Below are 24416 nucleotides of genomic sequence, written 5' to 3'. Positions count from 1 at the left end.
GAAAACTTAATGTACATGTGACTTTCACTGGTGGACCCAATGTAGTGACTTGTGAACAATGCATGCTCTCATTTTGTTTAAACCCTCAATATAATGTTTGCTCTTTGGTAGTGTTACAATGTCCACCTTATCTTATGATGTAACCACTTATTGATATAACTATAGTCTTGCTATGTTACAACAACTACAAGATTTAATGTGATCACGACGATTTGTGGGCTTTACTTATTTTAGGAATATCAGCTTTAATAGCAGCAATTACTTCTGTTACTGCGGCAGCAATATCATTGACTCAACAAGTGCATACTGCCCAATATGTTGATACCATGTCTAAAAATGTTTCTTTAACTCTAGCAACACAGGAAGTTATAGATAGAAAATTGGAGATGAGAGTAGACGCCTTAGAAGAGGCAATAATGCATATTGGGACTGAGTTACAGGCTTTAAAAGTGAAAATGGCTCTGTCTTGCCACGCTGATTAACGGTGGATATGCGTGACATCTTTAAAGGTAAACGAGACAAATTATGAATGGGAAAAAATCAAAAATCGTATCTCAGGTGTTTGGAACAGCTCTGACACTGGCCTGGACTTAGGGAAATTTCATAATCAAATACAGACCCTGGAACACTCTCGACTGGATTTTACCACCGCTGGAGCAGCTAATGACTTATTTCACACCTTCTCTAACTTTACTTCTGGAAAAAACATTCTGTCTAATATCTTTAGTTCTAGTTGTGCTTCTCATAATCATTCTTCCTTGTATTGTCAGGATTCTTCGGCAGAACATTCAAAAGCTCGCGACTGAGCTGCATCTGGCTGTTTTAAGAAATAAAAAAGGGGGAGATGCCGGGAGCCGGCATATTGCATATTGAGTGCATATTGCATATTGAGTGCAGCACTTTTCAGGATCTGGAATAGCTCAACTGGAAATTCTATCACTGCCGGTAGCCAGCGTGAGGAACTCCGCCCATGACAAAGGTCATGAGGAAGGAGGCTCGGCATACGCAAAGGCGGGATCGAGCTTCAGGAGTCCCCCTGGAAATTCTCGAGCATATACCCCCAAAACCAGAGTCTGCCTACTTTCTGCTTTGTGCTTTCACCTACACCTCTGACTTTACGGGGGGCTGTCCCCCACTACCTCTCTGAAAAAAGTTAGCTTACAGCTCCAGTTAATAATTCCTGGGTGTGACAGTGTTTAACCTACAAACTCCTTTGGAAATCCTCTAGCCTGCCTGAATAGGTTTTTCCGGCCACATGTGATTGTTCAGAGCCTCCCAACTGTGAGAGGCAGGAGATGTTCTAAACTGTCTAAACACAGATTCTTTTGAGTAGTTAAAAGATTGATTAGAAATTGTATTGGTGAAGGGATTTTCACTTGTTGGGCCAATGTTTGCTGCTAAGTTTCCATATCCCTTACCTGCTGTGTCCCTGGCAGTGTATTGATTAATATAATTGGTGTAAGTAGTAGCTTTAATGTTTGTAACCTGGGACCCTTGAGTTAATTCTTTTTCTTGTTGTAGCCCACCACACCTTTGCTCTGTAGGAATGCAACTTTATCTAATGCTTTTGGAGGGTGGCTCCTGACCAATCACCTTTAGAGAAAAATAAGTTTTCTGAAGAAAAGGTCTTAAAATGTTAACAGGCCTCCGGGCCAGAAGATGATGCAAATCACCTAAGCTTTTGCATATGATAAGTTTGCAGGAAGAAAGCCTGGTTTGCTGCAAGACTCTACCCCTTCCCCCATTATCCTCTGTGCATAACTTAAGGTATAAAAACTACTTTGAAAAATAAAGTGCGGGCCTTGTTCACCGAAACTTGGTCTCACCATGTCGTTCTTTCTCTTACCTTCTGGCTGAATTACTCAGCCTCTTTTCTCCACTGAATTTCCTCACTGAGCTATCCTCATTCTATTACTCTTTATATCCTTAATTAACGTTTAATTAAGCAGTTGTTTCCTGATCCTCGCCGACGCCATCCCCGCTTCGAATACCCTGGATCAGCCGGGGCTGGTCCCCGGCACGTGTCCTTCTACTCCACCATCTTGTTAGAATACAGCGGCTTAATATCATCAAAACAAACAACCCAATCAAAAAAGGTAGACTTAAATAGAAATTTCTCCAAAGAGAACACACAGATGACCAAGACATAGATGAATAGATGTTGACACTGCTGATTATTAGAGAAATACAAATCAAAACTACAATGAGATATCACCTCACACCAGTCAAAATGGTTATCATCAAACAAATCCACAAATGACAAATGCTGGAGATGTTGTGGACAGAAAGGAACCCTCCTACACTGTTGGTGGGAATGTAAATTGGTATAGCTACTGTGGAGAACAGTATGGAGGACCCTTAAAAATCTAAATATAGAACTACCATATAACCCTTTAATCCCACTCTTGGGTATCTATCAGGATAGAAAAATATGGTCTGCAAGGATACATGCACCCCAGTGTTCACTGCAGCGCTGTTTACAATAGCCAAGACCTGGAAGCAACCTAAACGCTCATCAACTGAGGAATGGATGAAGATGATGTGGCATACATATATAAGACAACATTTTACTCAGCCACTGAAAAGAATAATGTCATTTGCAGCAACATGGATGGAACTAGAGATTGTCACACTGGGTGAAGTAAGTCAGACAGAGGAAGATCATATGGTATCATGTATACATGGAGTCTATACAGAATCTAAACAGAAATGATACAAATGAACCTATTTACAAAACAGAATTAGACTCACAAATTTAGAGAAAAACCTATGCTGACCAAGGGGAAGGGTGGGTGGGAGGGAGAGTTAGGGAGTGTGGGACTGACAGGTACACACTGCTACATTTAAAGTGGATAACCAACATAGTGCTGCTGTACAGTGCAGGAAGCTCTCCTCAGTATTATGTGACAACCTAAATGGGAAGCTTCTGAACTGTGGTGCTGGAGAAGACTCTTGAGACTCCCTTGGACTGCAGGGAGATCCAACCAGTCCATCCTAAAGGAGATCAGTCCTGGGTGTTCATTGGAAGGACTGATTTTGAAGCTTAAACTCCAGTACTTTGGCCACCTGATGTGAAGAGCTGACTCACTGGAAAAGACCCTGATGCTGGGAAAGACTGAAGGAAGGAGGGGAAGGGGAGGACAGAGGATGAGATGGTTGGATGGCATCACCAACTCGATGGACATGGGCTCCGTGAGTTAGTGATGGACAGGGAGGCCTGGCGTGCTGCAGTTCATGGGTTGCAAAGAGTCGGACATGACTAAGAGACTGAACTGAACTGAAATGGGAAGAGAATTTGAAAAAGAATAGATACATGCATATGTATAACTGAATCACTTGCTGTATACCAGAAACTATCACATTATTAATTTACTTCAATATAAAGTTAAAATAAAGTCAAAAAAATACTTCATTATCAAAGGGGAAATGGTTAAGTGACAGTGTTGTTATTGTTTAGTTGCTAAGTTATAGCTGACTCTCTTTGACACTATGGATTGTAGCCCAACAGGCTCCTCTGTCCATGGGATTTCCCAGGCAAGAATACTGGAGTGGGTTGCCATTTCTTACTCCAGGGGATCTTCCGGACCCAGGGACAGAACTTGCATCTCCTGCATTGGCAGGGGGACTCTTTACTGCTGAGCCACCAGGGAAGTCCTAAGTGGCAATAAAACTGGCCAGTCCTACTGGCCCCCAACCCAGTAAGAATAATGAAAAATGTTTCAAGATAGTGCCAAATGTCCCCTGAGGGTGCAGGGGGTGGAAGTGCAGAGTACTACTCAAGAACCACTACTCTAAATATACTAAATATGTTAATCACCAAGTGAAGAAAGAAGTAGTTTCTTTGGATCACTACTGAGATATAAATTATACCTAGGTTCAATCGTCTACAAAGCATTCCACACATTCACCATTCATATGTTGTTGCTGTTGTTTTAGTCACTGAGTCATGTCCGACTCCTTTGCAACCCCACAGACTGTAGCCTGCCAGGCTCCTCTGTCTATGGAATTTCCCAGGCAAGAATATTGAAATGGGTTGCCATTTCCTTCTTCAGTCACCTCATATATAACAATAATTTCAATTTTCACATAAATTTACTATTTCCAGCATAACAAAAAATAGAAATCCTTAAAAGATTAAGCCAAGTGTCCACACACACACAAAAATATGATATTAAGTACATTTATACAAATTAAGAGGTGAAAAAAAACTTAATAAGACAGAAGGAAATTAATATCCTAAAGTTCCTAGACTGGCATGCACTTTGCATATCTAATCTCATTAATTTCTATTTACAACAGTATGGCAGACATTTTTGAAAAGTTTCCTCTGCTAAAATATGATAACTTTATAGACTACTAAAAAAATAGAAGAAAAACCCTAATTGCCAATATTTCTAGAAAAATCCTAGTTGTTAACACTTCTAATAAATCTCAAAGGACTCCCCCTTTACAAGAGAAAAAAAACAAAGATAAAAAGTAAAAGTGAACTGAAACTAGAAGAGTGGCCTACGTTATACAAAAAATTCAGTATTGCTCAGAAGGCAAATATAACAATAGCTAAGACAATGTGAGAGGTAATCCTGAGCTATCCCTATTAAACCCAAGACTTTGGATGAAGAATTAAGAAGCTTCAGGGTGGCAATATACCTAGATCCCAGCAGTAGAATATGCAAATCCTCTCAAGAAAAATGCATTTATAATTTACAAATTATGCTATGAGGATTTGGAAATATTAAGTTCAATAAAAGATGAGACTACAATAAAAATCATTACATAAGAGCAAATCATTACTGAGCTTGAGACAGTAGAACACAGATGTATGCCCCCTCTTCCAATGACTTTAGTTACTGGATTTATCAAATACAAAATATAAAGTAAACATAGCATATAGGAAATGTTAAATGGTGGAATAAAAATGAACAGGAAATATGAAATTATCAGAATAAACTGGTAAATCTAAAAGTCAGAACTTATAAAAATGAAAATTTATCAATGTGGAAATCAAAAATTTAACAAATTAGTTAAAGGGCAAATTAAACATACCAGAAGAGAGATTTGGGGAATGAGAAAACAGAAGAAATAGCCCAGAAGGCAGCACAGATGCATAAGGAGATAGAAAAGACAAGGATAAAAAAAAGAAAAAAAAAGAGTGGGGGACACTATTACAAGGTGTAATCAGTATTCTTGCTTTTGCAAGAAAGAATTCAAAGAATGAAGGACAAGCAATATTAAAGAGCTAATAATAGCTGAGATTTTTACAATCCAATGAAAGTCATGCATCTACAAATATAGGAAGCACAGCTTATGAAAATCAGCACAAATAAAATTTATACTTAGAAACATTTGGGTAAAACTTCAAAGATAAATAGAACATCTTAAAATCCATCAGAAAGAAAAGAAAGGAAGTGAAATCTAACTGAAAAGACTTCTTCTCACTGAAAACCAGAAAACAGTGCAATATTGTCTTTAGGAAGTTTTTAAAAAACTAAAAATTAACATTTGTGAATCCAGCAAAAATATCTTTGAAGTGTAAGACAAAATAACAATTTCAGATTAAAAACTGAAGTTTAGCCCCAGGAGATCTTCACTAAAGAAACATATAGTTGGCCTTCTGTGTCCCTGGGTTCTACATCCAGGTACTCAACCAACTGCAGATCAAAAACAATTCCACGAAGCTCAAAAAAGCAAAATTGGAATTTGCAATGTGCCCAGCAACTATTTGGGTGGTGCTAGTGGTAAAGAATCTGCCTCCCAATACAGGAGACGTAAGAGACGTAGGTTTGATCCCTGAGTCAGGAAGATCCCCTGGAAGAGGACATGGCAGCCCACCCTAGTATTCTTTCCTGGAGAATCCCACAGACAGAGGAATCTGGTGGGCTACAGTCCATAGGGTCACAACTGGGCATGCACACACCATTTCATGTTCTGCTTGTGGTGGTAGTTACATGCATCTATACAGATGTTAAGACTCCCAGAACTACACAACAAAAAAGTTGCTTTTAATGTACGCCAACTTAAGAGTCCATGTTACTATCTACAGTAACCACAATTTTCACACAAACTAAAATTTTTCATTGGCAGACCACCTTTCCTTCTCCATCTACCAAATCTGATTATTTATTTAAATGAATGAAATCCTCAAGTAACCAAAACTGAATTATTCATTTATCTAGTTATTTTCAGGATACACTCCTGAAAGCTGGTGCCATTTCCCCGTTTTTTGCTAAGCCAAGTCTAGCTATCATGTGAATCCAGTGTTTATAAAACACTTTACTGTAATGACATTAGTCATAACTATTGGATCAAAGCGTTACACAAATAAACCACATCATTTTTACAGTGCCAATACTGAAGTACCACCCATTCTGGATCCTAAAATACACATTTTAAGTCTCCAGTTTAGTGCAAAAAAAAAAAAAAAAATTAATAGTGACTATTTAATAACAGCAGTATTGATGTTTTGAAAGCATGTTTGCCACTTAATTGGCTTCAAGAAGTTTCAAAGTCATCTACTGGTAGAGCCCAATATGTTTTTGCAGCATAATTAAGTCATATGCAGATCCCCAGGAGTTTCAGTTTTAAGGACCACCACCCAGGTATGACTGCAACCAGATGGTGTGACTCATTCCATATGTCCACCAGTATGTTACTCTTAACTATGCCTCAAACAATCTTGCAAATAGCCATTTGTTCAACTCAACAAACAATGTGTGCTGGATGAATAAGTAAGAAAGCTCATTTAGCTAGTTTTATTCACTGCTTTTCTCCTGCTGGAGGAAAAGCTGGTTCAAATATTTCATTAGGCTGTGGAAATTTAAGTGGTTTGCTAACGTTGGCATTAAGTTAAGAACGCCAATTTGACATTTAAATCTATCCCAATCTTATGGAATAAAAATATTGTATATAAATGTTCTGTATTATATAAATTATACATTTAAAATCTACAACAAATAGAAGATGCCTTTAACAAGTTACCAAAAATCTATAGATTTTTAATACCAAGATCTGTATATATTAGATAGTCCAGATATTAGTTTATCCAGAACTCAACTTTAAAATACACACACACACCCCCCCCCATGGTGCAAACCATAATTTCTATTTGGAGTTTTTATTTTTAAAAGCCAGCAACACTACACTGAAAGGTCCTTGTAACATTTAGGGCAAGAACCTAAAAAAATAATACTCGGGTAACAATTTAAACCTAACTAATGCATTCCTGTTAACAGTGGACAAAACCCAAGAATGTCTTTACTACCTCTCTAAACCCTACTGAAAAGATAGCAAAGGAATAAAAAGTCATTCTTCCACAAAGAGAGGAATAGAGAACAAGGAGGGAACCCAAAGGCATACAGAAAATACAATACCAGCAGTAACCAACTATGCAGAGTAAAGAAAGCTAAAACGAAGCTCCTGTAGAGGTGGGAGAAGCCAACTAGAAGATGACTCCCACCACAGAATCCCTAAGAGTCACAAAAGCAATCAAGCCACAAGTTGGGGGATTTATGCAGGCTCAAAATTAGATTTCCAATTTCCCTACTTCCAAAAGACTGCTCCCCAGTGGCTCAGCTGATAAGAATCTGCCTGCAATGCAGGAGATCCAGGTTTGATCCCTGGGTCAGGAAGATCCCCTGGAGAAGGGAATGGCAACCCACTCCAGGATTCTTGCCTGAAGAATCCTATGGACAGAGGAGCCTGGCAAGCTACAGTTTATAAGATTTCAAAGAGTCAGACACGACTGAAGCAACTGAGCACACACACATACCAAATGCTAGGTAGGAAAATTTAATCTGCAGTGGTGGTGGTTGTAGTTCAGTCGCCAAATCGTGTCTGACTCTTTGCGACCCCGTAGTCTGCAGCACACCAGGTTCCTCCATCCTCCCCTATCTCTCAGAGTTTGCTCAAATTTCATGCCCATTGAGTCAGTTATGCTTTCTAACTGCTTATTTAATCTGGAGAGCCTATACCTAATACACTGTGGCACAGCTGAGGACTGCTACTGGGTATTATGCCAAAACCTGGAGACTTATCTGAGACTACACACTGAACAACAATAGATTCTATGTCCCCAGTCCCCTCCCTCAACCTGGCACTCAGAATGACAGTCAGACTTTTTTTATTCACCAAAAAGACTGGAGAAAAAAAATCTATGAACTAGAAAAAAAGCATGGATAGAAAGATCATATATACTCCCAAAGAGGGAGTGGAAAATGGGGCACAGAGAATGACTAGTAAGAATAGCATCAAACTTCTCAACAGCAATACTGAAGGTTTAAAGACAATGAAGCAATGTCTTAAAAACTGCAAGGGTTTTTTCACCTTGTGAATATAGACAAAGTATTAATTTTAACATGAGGGCAAAATAAGACATTTTCAGCAATGCAGATATCAAAAATGATCTCCCATTAACCTTTAATCAAGAGGCTAATGGAAATGTGGGGATCCTGGAAAAAGAGGTTTCAACACAGGTTAGGCATGATGGGAATTTCCAGAACTAAGGTAGAAGAAGAAAGTCCAAAGATAACAGCTGCACAGCAGGCCTGCTGCTGCTGCTAAGTCGCTTCAGTTGTGTCTGACTCTGTGCGACCCCATAGACGGCAGCCCACGAGGCTCCCCCATCCCTGGGATTCTCCAGGCAAGAACACGGGAGTGGCTTGCCATTTCCTTCTCCAATGCATGAAAGTGAAAAGTGAAAGTGAAGTTGCTCTAGAGCACATTATTTCCAGATCAAAATGACAGAAGCACCCAGCATCTGACACACCTGATCATACTATAAAAAAGGTACATATCGCAGCCAGAGATAATTTTATGTGAGGAAATATTAATGAAATCCACATGGAAAACAAAGCAAATGAAGAAACCTAGACAATTATAAACTTCAGAGAGAAAAGTCTATATAAGAAAGAAAATGTAGTACTAACATATTATAGGACTTAGCTGAGACAGTATGTAGGAGAAGCCAATGGCACCCCACTCCAGTACTCTTATCTGGAAAATCCCATGGACGGAGGAGCCAGGTGGGCTGCAGTCCATGGGGTCTCGAAGGTCGGACACGACTGAGCGACTTCCCTTTCACTTTTCACTTTCCTGCTTTGGAGAAGGAAATGGCAACCCACTCCAGTGTTCTTGCCTGGAGAAACCCAGCGATGGCGGAGCCTGGTGGGCTGCCATCTATGGGGTCACACAGAGTCGGACACGACTGAAGTGACTTAGCAGCAGCAGCAGAGACAGTATGTACATAACAGTAACATACTGTAGGACTTAGCTGAGACAGTATATACATAATAGTAACAAACTGTATGATTTAGTTGAGACAGTATGCACATAATGCAATAAGGTAAATACTTAATAGTGATTTAACCAAAACTGTGATAGTCTATTGAAGTAGATGCAGAGTACACATGCAAAGTGAGAGGAGTGTTAAGAGGGCCAAAGCCTTATCTTCACTCTTCCAGAGCAGAGAAGCCAAAGTTGAAAAAAAAGCTATAAGCCTGTTAGTTAGAAATACAAAGGCAAAAAGAGAAGGGAACAGACTGTCCATGATAAACAGAAATGGGGAAAGGGAAGAAGTGACTGCTGTTGCTCATTATAAGCCTTTTTAAACTATGTGCAAGTATTTTTTAAATTAAAATTAAATTAAAAAGTAAACAGAAAATATGGAAAATAAATGGTTCTTTCCCTTCAAAATGAAATTTGACATATAAACACACTGTATTCTTTAACTGAAGAAAAACCATTTCTAGAAAATATGAGGAATTTTTTTAAATTTCAAATTTCTCGTATTTCAAAAATATCAAGACTCTACTAGACATCAGCAATTTCTTTATAGAAGTACCTCTGAACACAAATGCTCCAAGTCAGAGCCAACAAGATTCATTAAGAGATAAAAGCTTGAAGAGAGAAATGAGGAAGTTTTCCCATCTTCCCACATTATTAGTTCTGCTGACTTTCTTACTTTCCCCATCAAAGATCTTGCAAAATTTAACACAAAAATGGGGCAAGAATAAAAATTTTTGGAATCTGACACTACAAGAAAAATCCCTCTTCTTTTCCTAAACATGTATGTTTCACTATGACTTCCATACCTGGTCTTCTATCTCCCTCTACAGAACCTAGACAGCATATTAAAAAGCAGAGACATTACTTTGGCAACAAAGGTCTGTCTAGTCAAGGCTATGGTTTTCCCAGTGGTAACGTATGGATGTGACAGTTGGACTGTAAAGAAAGCTGAGCGCTGAAGAATTGATGCTTTTGAACTGTGGTGTTGGAGAAGATTCTTGAGAGTCCCTTGGACTGCAAGGAGATCCAACCAGTCCATCCTAAAGGAGATCAGTCCTGGGTGTTCTTTGGAAGGACTGATGTTGAAGCTGAAACTCCAATACTTTGGCCACCTGATGTGAAGAGCTGACTCATTTAAAAAGCTCCTGACGCTGGGAAACATTGAGAGCAGGAGGAGAAGGGGACGACAGAGGGTGAGAATGGTTGGATGGCATCACTGACTCAACAGACATGAGTTTGAGTAAACTCCAGGAGTTGGTCATGGACAGGGAGGCCTGGTGTGCTGCGGTTCATGGGGTCGCAGACAGTCAGATATGATTGAGTGACTGAACTGAACTACAGAATAAAACCTATTACCTTTTCTGCACAAAAAGTGAAAGTGGCTCAGCCCTGTCCAGCTCTTTGCAACCCCATGGACTATTCAGTCCATGGAATTCTCCAAGTTAGAATACTGGAGTAGGCAGCTTTTCCCTTCTCCAGGGGATCTTTCCAACCCAGGGATAGAACCCAGGTGTCTGGAATTGCAGGAGGATTCTTTATCAGCTGAGTCACAACAGAAGCCCAAGAATATTGGAGTGGGTAGCCTATCCTTTCTCCAGCGGATATTCCCAACCCAGGAATCAAACCAGGATCTCCTGCATTGCAGGCAGATTCTTTACCACCTGAGATATCAGGGAAGCTCTTCTGCATAAAGGCCTTAAATTACTCAAAGATAGTGACCACATGTACAGCTCCGTAACCCCACTCCCTAGTTTTTTCTTTTTTAAGCTAATATACTTCTGGTCCCTGGAGCTATTCCGCTCATTCAGAATTTCAAACCTCCTTATCATCCTAACCAATTTTCTTACACCATGCTCCAGTTTGTTAATTCATCTCTTAAGCTAAGTAACTAGAATAAAAGCAAAGAGTAATTACGACTTCCTTCCCTGTAAAAGACAGTTATGATACCAATCAAAAGGAGACCATGTCTTACGCAGGAGTCTTTGGAAAAACACATTCTAACTTAAAAACAAAACAAAACAAAAAAAATTCATTCCCCATATATAGAACAATTCAAATAAGGTTCCCACCCCTCCTCTACTCTAAGTTAATAAATTTCATTCTAATCATGTCCAAGCAGGTGTTTTTAGGGTAACAGCTCTCATGAGTGAGGCTGAAAAGGATGTCTGGAGGAACCTATTAAACAAAGTACCCAAAGTTATGAACCATTTATCTTTTTTATATACATTAGAGGAATCCAAGGTGTATCAATCCTAGACAACGATTGATTTGATCAGGTGGACTGGGAAATGCATAACTGAGTGGGGGAAAAAACAAGCTAATGGCACCTAGTACTGAATATCTCCACAGAAGCTTCTTAAGAATGTAAGCATTATACATGTTGTACAGAAAAGACAGAAAATTATCACTTTGGGTATTTGCTTATTTTCCAAAGACTGTACTGAAACTAGACACAGAAGTTTCTAAAGAGGCAAAATATTTAAATTGAGGTCCAGAGGTCAGCAAGTTCCTTAAAAGAATGTTTTAGTTCTTTTTATTTGTAAAACAACTCACTAATATTTAAAATTTTAATATAAATTTAATTAGATAAATGATACAACCACTGATTAAAGGTCAAAGTGCTTACAAGCACACTGAACCAAATTCACAGACAAATGAAAGAAGAACACAGACAAACAATATAAAAATGCGTGGTAGCAAGTTAAGGTCAAATGATGTCACCATCCCTTGGGTTCCAAAGGACACCAAGACAGGAGGTGCTCACAACAGTTAAGAAGAGTCTCTCTCGATCAGTTTGCTGAATAATCCACGTTTATCTTTCCTGCTAAAAAACCTATAGCAAACGCCTATTCCACAATGAACATTCATGCTAGAAGGTCCTATCTCTTGCTCCTTTCAACTGAGTTTTATGCTTATCTAGAGTCGTTTCATATACTACTAAATCATATTTACTTGGTATAGTATTTGGCAGGTTTTTGTTGTTGTTCAGTTGCTAAGTCATCTCCAACTCTGAGAACCCATGGACCTTCTGTCCAGGCTCTTCTGCCAGGCTCCTGTGCACTGATTTCTCAGGCAAGAATATATGGAGTGGGTTGCCATTTCCTTCTCCAGATCTTCCCACCCAGATAAAGAATCTGAATCTCCTGCATTGGCAGGTGGTTGGTCCAACAGGGAAGCTCTATTTGATAGATATATAGTTTAACTAAACATTATATAAAACAATCACTTGAGTAAGAACTGTTTCCACGAAAATGAAGTATTTTAAAAACTCCACCAAATAGTCACTATGAAAAGCTGTTACTCAACTGTAGACAAGAAATGTAAAACATCTAAACTGAAGAGATCTAGAACAATTCAGCACTCAAACCGCTTTAAAAGTAGCTTAAAATTATAAAAATCTTTTATAACACAAAGTGAGTCTAAATTGTATCAAGGGGACGAAAATCTCATCAGCGGAACCATATTCAAAGAAAAGTCCTAGGTGTTACATAACGCTCTGGCAAATTAACAATTATATGCTAAAATTCAAAAACCTAAATTTTATCTGTGTGTATGTTTTTTAATGACTGTCTTTTTTGATAAACCTAATGACTATCACTGTTTTTTTTCACTGCCTTTTTGGATAAATCTAACCACTATCAATCCTGAACACATGGTATGAGGGGTTTTAATTACAGTTCAAACACAAAAAATAGCAAAGTAATTAATTCCGGACAGGACTGATGTGCCAAATTCAAAAGAATCAATATCAGAACCAATCGCACCATAACCCATCACACTCACAACACATGACATTAGTTTTTGAAGAAATTCAAAGAGCAGACATTTGAAGCTGGCTAAAACTACAATTTAAAGAAAAGCATGACATAACTATAAAACACAAAAATACACAATACATTAATAAACTGCCTGTCCTGCCCTTTAATATCCAATGAAGTAAAATCCACCATTTAAATCCCCCAAATAAGAATTCACAACAATTTACAATAAGCATTAGAGTGTAAGCTAACTTTACAATTTAAAGTTGTTAAGGATTACACTACTTTTCTTTATGACGGTTACTAGAATAACGCCTGACACAAGACTACCTAGTAATTGTAGCTTGTAATTATTATCTTATTTTTCATTTAAATATTTTAATTTTTGTATCCCCTGGATACATGTACTAGTGCCTGGACTTAATGAATATTTACTTAAAAAAAACCTCTGCCCTTCACAATTGAAAAAGTTATCAAAATAGCTTTCCCACTTAAACTGAAATTGTACTACACTGTCAAAATATTTTCACTGAATGTACCCATGCTGCCGCTGCTGCTAAGTCACTTCAGTCATGTCCGACTCTGTGCAACCCCACAGACGGCAGCCCACCAGGCTCCGCCGTCCCTGGGATTCCCCAGGCAAGAACACTGGAGTGGGTTGCCATTTCCTTCTCCAATGCAGGAAAGTGAAAAGTGAAAGGGAAGTCACTCAGTGGTGTCCGACTCTTAGTGACCCCATGGACTGCAGCCCACCAGGCTCCTCGGTCCATGGGATTTTTCAGGCAAGAGTACTGCTAGTGTACCAAAAAAAGTGAAAAGGGAATCAAAGATGTAAACTGCCACTTGTGACATCCATGAGGTTCTGAATATTATACACAGAGGTCCAAAAGGGTATTTGATTCAATCTACTCAAATGCTAGTGAATATATAAAAACAAATGCCTCTTTTCAATTGCCCAACTTTAATTTTAAAGTAAAAATTCTTATTAATAAAGATTCATCTTAAGACTCAAAATGCACACAAAACTGAGTGTAGGTTACTATCTGTTTACATTTATCTACCTGTGAAATCCAAGTTTAAATGCACTGTCTACATAAAAGGGCTGGTATTAAGCAGCTGGACTAGATGTTTCTCAAATGTTATTTTTTATTTTTATCTAAACTCTCTCTGCAAACTAAATGAATCATTTTTTAAGTATAGAACAATTCTTATATTATTTACCAATTAATTAATGCTAACAATCTCCACAAAATAAATAATTTGGTCTAAACCTAGTCTTTTCATCAACTATAAGTTCGTTAACATGAAGGCGATATTTTATGCTGGCTATAATGGAATGCCATTTATAAGTCTGAATAGTTCCATAGATAGAAGCAGCAAGAATGACAAGTCAATCTGTTAGAACACCCCCTTTCTACCTCAGTGACAGTTTAATATACCTAAATCTGAAGTCTATTTTAAAGTTTCACAATCTTAATTCATTTACATATTTTAAATAAGCATCATACAAGCACAGAGTGCAATCATCTGAAAAAAAAAAAAAAAAAAACAGGAAATAAAAGATCAGCTCTGAGTCTAGTAATATTAACAAGATACTTGTTCAATTTACTTAACAAAGATACTGCTAAATAATAAAAAGGCATTTGACTATCTTAAAATTCATAATAGCAGATCAGATCAGATCAGTCACTCAGTCGTGTCTGACTCTGCGACCCCATGAATCGCAGCACGCCAGGCCTCCCTGTCCATCACCAACTCCCAGAGTTCACTCAGACTCGTCCATCGAGTCAGTGATGCCATCCAACCATCTCATCCTCTGTCGTCCCCTTCTCCTCCTGCCCCCCATCCCTCCCAGCAGCAGAGTCTTTTCCAATGAGTCAACTCTGCGCATGAGGTGGCCAAAGTACTGGAGTTTCAGCTTTAGCATCAGTCCTTCCAAAGAAATCCCAGGGCTGGTCTCCTTTAGAATGGACTGGCTGGATCTCCTTGCAGTCCAAGGGACTCTCAAGAGTCTTCTCCAACACCACAGTTCAAAAGCATCAATTCTTCAGCGCTCAGTCTTCTTCACAGTCCAACTCTCACATCCATACATGACCACAGGAAAAACCGTAGTCAGTCAGTTTTCATTCCAATCCCAAAGAAAGGCAATGCCAAAGAATGCTCAAACTACCACACAGTTGCACTCATCTCACACGCTAGTAAAGTAATGCTCAAAATTCTCCAAGACAGGCTTCAGCAATACGTGAACTGTGAACTTCCTGATATTCAAGCTGGTTTTAGAAAAGGCAGAGGAACCAGAGATCAAATTGCCAACATCCGCTGGATCATGGAAAAAGCAAGAGTTCCAGAAAAACATCTATTTCTGCTTTATTGACTATGCCAAAGCCTTTGACTGTGTGGATCACAATAAACTGTGGAAAATTCTGAAAGAGATGGGAATACCAGACCACCTGATCTGCCTCTTGAGAAATCTGTATGCAGGTCAGGAAGCAACAGTTAGAACTGGACATGGAACAACAGACTGGTTCCAAATAGGAAAAGGAGTTTGTCAAGGCTGTATATTGTCACCCTGTTTATTTAACTTATAACAGCAGATACGATTTATTATGTATCAGCATTTTCTAGGCACATCAAGGTTTCTGAAAGGCAGCTAACATGCCTCAATTCATGTATGTATATTCCCTGCTTAGCCCCATGCTCAAAAATAATATATGCTCAATTAATATTCAATGAAGTGTACCATTTAATCCTTTGAACAAACTTAAGGCATATTTTATCATCCTCTTCTCACAAATAAAGAAGCTGAGGGGATGGATCCAGGCCAACCCACACACAGTGGTCTTGCTCAATACTTTACCTTTGCTTAATACTTTGCCCTAAGTCACAAAGCTGGGCTTTCCTGATAGCTCAGTTGGTAAAGAATCCACCTGCAATGCAGGAGACCCCAGTTCAATTCTTGGGTCAGAAAGACACGCTGGAGAAGGGATAGGCTATCCACTTCAGTATTCTTGGGCTTCCCTTGTGGCTCAGCTGGTAAAGAATCCACCTGCAATGCAGGACACCTGGGTTCAATCCCTGGGTTGGGAAGATCCCCTGGAGAAGGGCAAGGCTACCCACTCCAGTATTCTGACCTGGAGAATTGCATGGACTGTATAGTCACTCCATGGGGTTGCAAAGAGTTGGACACAACTGAGCAACTTTCACTTTCAAGTCACAAAGCTAGTGGTAGAGTTAAAATCTAACTTCATAATAAATATTCTTTCAATTACAGCATGTCATCTAAATATCAAAGACATAATTATCATTAAACTCAATAGCTATTATTCTTTAAGTATTTTCCTATATTATTGCTTTTCAAAGAAAAAATCCTCAGGAATTATTGTTCTTCCAGAATTTCTGAGTAGACATTTCATCAGGGATCCAGTCTTTCCTCCACAAGGATCCCACATTTCTGATTTGGGAATTCTATTTGGGATCTTTGTTATTCCAATAGTATCATCGTACAACGTATCCAATGAGGGTACTGGTTCTATGCAATCATATGACCTAACCCAATCCAGAATGAATTGCAGAATTTCTGGAAGAGTTGTAACAGTAATATAAATTAAGGCAGCTGGGAGCAGCCGTCTTTGAATGAGGGAAATCTAGGCAACATCATTAAATCAGAGCATAAAGTTTCATTTTAAGACAAACAATACATTCCCCTCATATTCTTAAACCAACTTCAGTCACACTGAGTTAAATCTAAAGAATCCAAATCGATAAATTTTTTTATAAGGGTGCTTCTCATTTTATCATCTTTCATACATTGTTCCCTACTCATGGAATGTCCTGTCCCCTTCGTTAATAATGCTTCTCACCTACTGGGCAGCTATTATTAATATATATCCCAAGAGTCATGTGAGATGTCAGACATACAATATCTCTAATATTGAAAACTAACCTACATCCAAAATGCATAAGGTAAACCTCATCCTTGCCTTTCAAATGTGAGAAAATTCACACTCATAGAGGCTGAATGACATTCTCAATACTACACAGCTAATAAGTGGAGCCAGGATTCAAAACCAACTTTATCCAGTTCATAAGCATTAGTATTTGTTTTTTCACTACATAAAGCCACTGCCATGTGGCTCTTATCTTTAAAGGTCTTTGCTCAGCCATTAAGTCTTCTGTGAAGCTTTCCCTATTCATTTACATATTTCGTGGATAGCTCATTCAAAGAAATGAAATTACAATATATTGTAACTGTTTCCATACTGAGAATGTAAGCACCTGAAATACAGTGGGATCCCAACAGGACCAGTGCCTCCCATAGTACACGAAACAGGCCAAGCAATAAATATTTGTAGACTTACAACTAAATAGATACAGAGTCCTATCTGTTACACATTAAATTCCATTAAAGTGAACAACTGGCATGTATGAGATAGCCTCTCATATATAATGTTTCTGAAATGCAAACACTCTAGGAAGAAACTTGTAAATAATTCTTCATATTACACATTTGTGGCAATAAATTCATACTTATAAACAGATACACAGAAAAGTCAGAAATTAAGAAGAGTAAATATATACATTGCTGTTGTTCAGTCCCTAAGTCACGTCTGACTCTGTGATCCTGTGGACTGCAGCACACCAGGCTTCCCTGTCCTTCACTCTCTCCTAGAGTTTGCTCAAACTCATGTCCATTGAGTCGATGACACCATCCAATCTCACATTCTCTGTTGCCCCCCTTCTCCTGCGGCCCTCAATCTTTCCCAGCATCAGGGTCTTTTCCAATGAGTTGGCTCTTCGCATCAGGTGGCCAAAGTTATTAGGGCTTCAGCAACAGTCCTTCCAATAAATATTCAGGGTTGATATCCTTTAGGATGGACTAGTTTGATCTCCCTGCTGTCCAAGGGGTTCTCAAGAGTCTTCTCCAGCACCACAATTTGAAAGCATCAAGTCTTCATCAATGCTTCATAAAGCATCAATTCTTTATGGTCTAACTCTCACATGCCTAAATGACTACTGGGAAAACCACAGCTTTGACTATACGGACCTTGGTCTGCAAAGAGATGTCTCTGCTTTTTTATACGCCGTCTAGGTTTGTCACAGCTTTTCCTCCAAGGAGCAAGCATCTTTTAATTTTATGGCTGCAGTCACTGTCCGCAGTGATTTTGGAGTCCAAAAAAATAAAATCTGCCACTGTTTCCTGTTTTTCCCAATTTATTTGCCATGAAGTGATGAGACTGGACATTTTTTCAAATCAAATACTTTAAATGTGTTAAAGGACCTTGTGTTAAGTAAAAACACAGCCTACTTACTATGCAAAAAGTCAAGTACCACCCTCAAAACAAACTGGACTACAGCCTTCATTGTTTTAAAACCAAAGTTGCCCACAGTTTTTATTTGTAAATGTAAAGAATGAACCAGACTATCTCCTAAGCACTACCCAGCTCTAGGATTCTGTTGTAATTCAACAACATCACTAATTATCAACTTCTCAGAGTGCTTTCTTGATCCTACAATCTAAAAGTGACTTCTCAGAGAAGGTCTCTCCTCCTATCTTACTATTTCAGTGCACTCTTGCCCCTGACATTTTTCTCACTTGATTACTTACTATGTTACCATCTCCCCAACAAGAATGTAAGCACCAAGAGAACAAAAGACCTTGCTCTATTCATCAGCACTCCCCAAGGCTTTACAGAGAACCTAGTAGGCACCCAATAAATATGTTAAAGAAATAATCATCATGGGAGACATCTTTGCCCAACTTAGGAAGATGAAAAATCGTACATAACTGGGCATGCCTTACATTTTCCAAAAAAAAAAAAAAAAAATCAAGTTTTCTCACATATTATACACTTCGCCTCAAGATTAATCTTACAAAGTTTCTGGAGGGGAAGGGGGAGACCAAATAATTGATTTCAAAGAATGGAACGAGAGAAAGAATTTGAGTAGATGTTTGATATAACAAAGGTTTTAAGACCATTTAGTAATCACCTCTTCGTTGGTAACTTACTACAAGATAATTTAGTGTATAAAAACAACTTAGTTCCAGAATCAACTATAAACTCTCAAAAAAAAAAAAAGAAAGAAAAGAAAAACCTTCTATCTCAGCAACAAACATCTTAATAGAAAAAAAACAGCTTAATGAAGAAAAGAGGAACAAATGCAAACCATTCCAGTAATTCAAGACGGCAGTCTCCCTTTTCCTGAAACAATACTGTCCTCCATCTCTTCTCGTTTCTGTGTACACGACAGGACACTTGGGTATTGATGGGGAAATCTTACAGATAACACCACCACCATATGGACAATGACACAGCTCCTAGTCAGTCCCTTACTTCCATTTAAAACTTTACCCCAACTCTTCAAGGCTCTCTTTGGGTCATAAAGCTGAAGTCCCACAATCTCACGCCTGCTTTCTCTGGCTCCTTCTCCCGCAATTAAACGCGGACCCTCTCCCCTCCCCTCAACTTTTCCCTTGGGATTCCCATCTCTGCCATCAAAACATTTTAACCCCGCTACTATTTCTAAGTGCTGGCTTTCTCAGTGTCCTAGGAACTCTGGATCCAAGAGAAAAAAAAAACAAACATGCTAAGCGTCCCTGCTCTCTCTCCCACCCCAGCCTTACCCACCACCCCTCTACCGGGGACCCAGCAGGTGCCTCGCTAGGGACCGCCGCGCCCCGGCCGAGAGGCGGGGCACACAAAGGACCCGCGAGGCCCTCCCAGCCTCCTCCCGTCCTCCCACTGCAGCTCCATCGGGTCTGCGCTCCCGGACTAGCGGAGGCCCGAGGGAGGCGGGCAGGCGCCGGCTCCGCGGGGACCAGAGATGCTCACCCCGGGCGCCCTCTCCCGACCCCGACCCCGCCCACACCCCAGCCACCAAGGCTACCCACCCCCGCGCCGGGCCTGGACCCTCGCCCGGCGAAAACCGAAAGCGCATCCCCGGCCTCGCGGGCCCAGCGCATCCCGGCCCATGGTCCCGAGCCGCGTGAGGCCCCCCGCGCGCGGCCAACCGCTCCCCACGCCCGAGGAAGGGCCGGCCGCCCGCCCGGCCGCCCCGCACTCACAGACTGCCGGAGCAGGAGGTACAGACGAAGGAGCCGACCGTCATGTTCACGTAGGTGGGGCCGCGCTGGTCGCAGTCGAAGCACTTTCGGTTGTGCGGGAGGCCGGTCATGTCCCGCAGCATCTTCAAGTGCTTCTCCTCCTGCTTCCGCTTCGCGCTGGCCGCCATGGCCGCGGCGCCGAGCGAGGAGGCCGGCAGGGCCGGGAGCCGGGCGGCGCTGCGCCGGGGACCCTGCGGTCCCACCGGCCGCCCTGGCCGCGGCCGCCGCCCTCCGTCAGCGCGCGCCGCCTGCGCCGGACCCGGGCCGCTGCGGCTCGACTCGACCGGGCTGAGCGCGAGGCGGACACGCTGCGGAGCGAGGGCTGACGGGCCACGCGAACCGGCCCGACGGTCGTGGGACAACCGCCGCCGCCGCCTTCCCGACTTCTCCTGAGGGGAAAAGACGAGGAAGCGGGGACGGCAAGAAGAGGCCCGCCCCGGGCGGCCGGAGGCCAAGTGTCGGCTCGCGCCCTCTGCTGGCCGGGAGGAGTTACTGCGGCCGCACTTGCAGGCAAAGCGCATTAGTTGGGTTGCCTTCCTCCCCCTGCCTGAAGGGGTTCAAGGGCTGCCCAATGCTTTGGGGATAATTCAGAGTTCATCACCCTGTGTCCTAAACAGCTCTCCATCCGTCTAGCCCAGGTTGCCTCTCTCACTTCATCCTAATCTACTCAGCCACACGGGATTTCCATTTGGATCCAGAACACAGTAAGCTCCCTCTTGAGTCAGGAACCCTTGCCGGGGCTGTACACTCTATAGCAGGGTTTCTCCGCTATGCCTCTGTTGGCATTTTGGACTAGATGATTTCTTGGTGTGGAGGCTGCCCTGTGCCGTGTAGGATATTGAACATCATCTCTGGCCTTGACCCACTAGATGCCAGAATGACCTCCCCACCCCATGCCGTGTTGCTGTGGCAACCGAAAATTCCCTGAGGTTGCTAAATGTGGAGTCATGGTAGAGGGAGGTGAAATCCACCTGGCTGAGAACCACTGCTACATGTGGGAGGCTGTTATCCATGCGCCCACTGCAGGCAACTTCTGTAAGCCCAATCAACCTACTTAATATTGCAGCCCGGAGGATCTGCAACATTTCCACGTGAAAATTTCCACGTTCAGGAAAATCACCCGCAGTGAAATGGCTGTGCTGTGTTTTCTTCATAGTTCTGGCTATTTAAAATCCTGTTCCTGCTACTCTAGAAGAGATTAAGGGAGAGCAAGCCCTGCTCACTCCCTTAATCTTATCAGAGACCCCCACCTTTGACCCACTGTTATAAAGTAAATAAAATCCTACTCCTTCTTTAGTGTTTACTGTGTTTTCCCTGGGATCTCCCTTTAAGGCTCCAAATAACCTGGACCCCACTGTTTTCTTCTCTGCTCCACCCCCTACCCCTCCCAGAGCTGCAGGCTGGGTGCTTAGTATTTATGGAATGAGTGCATTATGTATCTCACTTAATCTTCACAAGATCCCTTATGGTTCTTACAATCGGGAAGCCAACACTCTAGAGGATTAAGTAAATTTACCCTTGGATATACATGGGTTGGCCCAGACAGTCAGACTGCAGAACTCAAATCTTTTAATCACTCCAGGAATCCACAGCCAGCAGGATGTTAAAAATCATTCTTGTCCCTCGTTTCCCCAGGGAGTATCCAGGAAGACCCAGAGAGTCCAGAGTCCCTCATCCGGTGAATAGGAAAGTAAGATTAGAATCCAGGTTTCCTATTGCCAAGGCTAGCCTCCAGATCTCCAGTGAAAGTGACTGGACAAGTCGACCAAATGAGACTTCATATTACTAGTAATAATAATGTGTTTAATAGTAAAAGAAAAGGATTGACAGATTTTGGATTGGCCAATGAATTTTTAACTTAGGCTCGACTTGTGACTCAGACAGTGAAGAATCCACCTGCAGTGCAGGAGACCCAGGTTCCATCCATGGGTTGGGAAGCTCCCCTGGAGATGGGAATGGTTACCCACTCGAGTATTCTTGCCTGGAGAATTCCATGGACAGAGGAGCCTGGTGGACTACAGTCCATGGGCTTGAAAAAAGCGGGACACAACTGAGGGAGTAACACTTTTACAATGCCAGCAGCACATGTAAAAAATTAATAATTCCTTAAAATCTTCATATATCCCATCAGAGTTCAAAGTTCCAATTATCAATGTTTAAAAAAAAATTTTTACAGTTTATTTGAATCCCCACCTCGCAATTGAGTAATGTGTCTCATATTGTAAAATCTCTTTTAGTCTATGGTTACCCCTACATCTCCTTTTTTTTTTTTTTTAATTTTATGTTATTTTATTGGCTGCACCATGCAGAATCCTACTTTCCTGACCTTTGATTGGACCCTTGACCCCTGCAGTGAAGGCTTAGAGTCTTAACCACTGGACCACAAGAAGTCCCCACTATCTCCTTTTTTCCTTTCAATTAATGGTCATGTCATTTACCATTGTCTATGTCATTTAACATTTTTCTCTATCCTCTGTTTCCTAAGAAATGCATTCTTGGGTCTAATTCACTTGTATCCAGTTCAGTTTTTTTTTTTTTTAATTTTGGCCAAATTTTATCTTTGTGTTCTTCCATCAGGAGGTACATAATGGGCGGAGGAGGAGGAGGGGAATATCTTTCTGTCTTTTTTGACATTGATAGCCCTTGATGATTAGTGTCTAGATTTATTAATCCGTTACAGTTTACAAAATGGTAACAGTCTAACTCTGTTGTTCCTTCTTCACGTATCAGCTGAAAGAAAATGTTTTTTATAAAGAAAAACTGGCCCTTAGCCACTGTTTAGCACAGTTCATGTCAGAAAGGCAGGGTGACTGTTTGATTCCTTCTGTTTATTCACAAACTTTCAAAATAATATATTGGTTTCCTAACACCTTGCAATGGTGAGCAATGTTTTTTAACGTGTCATTACAAACTCAAGAATTTTTAAATGTATTTGATATATTTCACATCCTCCTTGGAGCTCACGTTGTCTCTTCATGAGTGAGGGGGAGCCTTAGAAAGTTGACTTGGAGTCTTTTTGACAAGACTGTTGACTTAACATCAGCTGGAACGCCAAGGCAACTGGATCCTTGGCTGTCTAGGAGAGGAGAGTACTGAAATGTCCAGTCCTGGACTGACCAAGACAGAAGGCTTCACAGCCCCCCTGTGACCAAGTGTGACACCCAGCCATCTCTCACTCATCACTAACAAATGCATTCAACCCACAGCCAGTGGCTTCCTTGTTTCTATATTTGTAATGCTCACTTGTTTGTATGTTTTCTGATTGTTCATCTCTCCATGGTCTAACATCTAATAAATGCCAAAATCAGAAGGCGTGACTGCAGCCCCTTGTATAAACAGTTTAATAAGTGGTTGTTGTGGTGGTGGTGTTGTTGTGTTGTTGTTGTTGTTGTTGTTTAAAGAATCAGGAGTCGGTATTTCCAGACTGTCATTCTTTAGGAAGGTGGAGTTCAGGTGACGTCCAAAGTGCTTTCTCCAAATGAAGCTCAAAGTCCGTATGACCTGCTGAATTTTAGCTTTTTTAATCTCCCATATAATATCAAAGTAGGTTTCTACTCTCTCAGATCCCAAGGAGAATTTGTGGTGTATAAGGCAAGGCTATTTATTTACTTGTCTTGACTATCACAACAAAAGGAGGTATTTTTGTCCCTATCTCATATATGAGGAAGCTGAGGCTGTGAAGTGCCGGCGTACCCAAGGCCAGAAATGAAGCATGAGGCTGAATTCAAACCCAGATCCAGATGCAAGGTGCCAGCTTCTACTTCTAGTAACTGAATACTGATCCTGCTTATTGGATTTGCACAGAAGTTACCTTCAGAAAAGTTAGCTCTGCAGCCAGTGATCTTTCCCAATGCAAAAATGATTCTGGCATTCTCAGTCTCCTCTCCCTGCCTTTCAGAGACTTCCCATTGCTAGGAAGATAAAGACCCTAAGAAACCCAGAAGCCTTGTGGTCCAACCCGAGTTCTTTCACCCAACACACAGTGAGGCCAAACAAACTAAAAAGTCAGAGTTTGGAGCAGAGAAAGGTTCATTCCAGGGCTTCCCCGGTGGCTCAGCGGTAAAGAATCCGCCTGCAGTACAAGAGATGCAAGAGATGTGGGTTCGATCCCTCGGTCAGGAAGATCCCCTGGAGGCAGGCATGGCAACCCACTCCAGTATTCTTACCTGGTGGATCCTCATGGACCGAGGAGCCTGGCGGGCCATAGTCGCAAAGAGTCAGACACGACTGAAGCAACTGAGCACACACAAGCGCAAGGTTTATCGCAAGGGCCACAC

General features: G+C 41.0%; 1 protein-coding gene and 1 long non-coding RNA gene across 10 annotated transcripts in view; one reads left to right on the top strand and one right to left on the bottom strand.

Moving 5' to 3' along the window:
* Nucleotides 1-20378, bottom strand: part of AGFG1 (ArfGAP with FG repeats 1) — an 83442-nt gene extending 63064 nt beyond the window's left edge. For 7 of the 8 annotated variants that reach the window (XM_019977946.2, XM_019977954.2, XM_019977961.2 and 4 more), the window contains exon 1: nucleotides 20101-20378. In XM_019977946.2, the coding sequence (XP_019833505.2) occupies nucleotides 20101-20267 (167 nt within the window). In that variant the 5' untranslated portion in view covers nucleotides 20268-20378. The remainder of the gene's footprint in view (nucleotides 1-20100) is intronic. The other variant, XM_070773281.1, reaches the window with a different exon arrangement.
* A 173-nt stretch (nucleotides 20379-20551) lies between these two features.
* On the top strand, nucleotides 20552-21435 carry LOC139177560 (uncharacterized). 2 transcript variants are annotated; one of them, XR_011562039.1, is made up of 3 exons: nucleotides 20552-20662; nucleotides 20773-20843; nucleotides 21206-21435. It is a non-coding gene; the product is annotated as an uncharacterized lncRNA (long non-coding RNA). The 2 variants fall into 2 exon arrangements; XR_011562036.1 differs by having other exon boundaries at nucleotides 20650-20843.
* Nucleotides 21436-24416: the final 2981 nt, after the last annotated feature.

This window comes from Bos indicus, chromosome 2, assembly GCF_029378745.1.
Source record: "Bos indicus isolate NIAB-ARS_2022 breed Sahiwal x Tharparkar chromosome 2, NIAB-ARS_B.indTharparkar_mat_pri_1.0, whole genome shotgun sequence".
Lineage (NCBI taxonomy): Eukaryota > Metazoa > Chordata > Mammalia > Artiodactyla > Bovidae > Bos > Bos indicus.
This window is presented reverse-complemented; position numbering and strand designations above follow the sequence as displayed.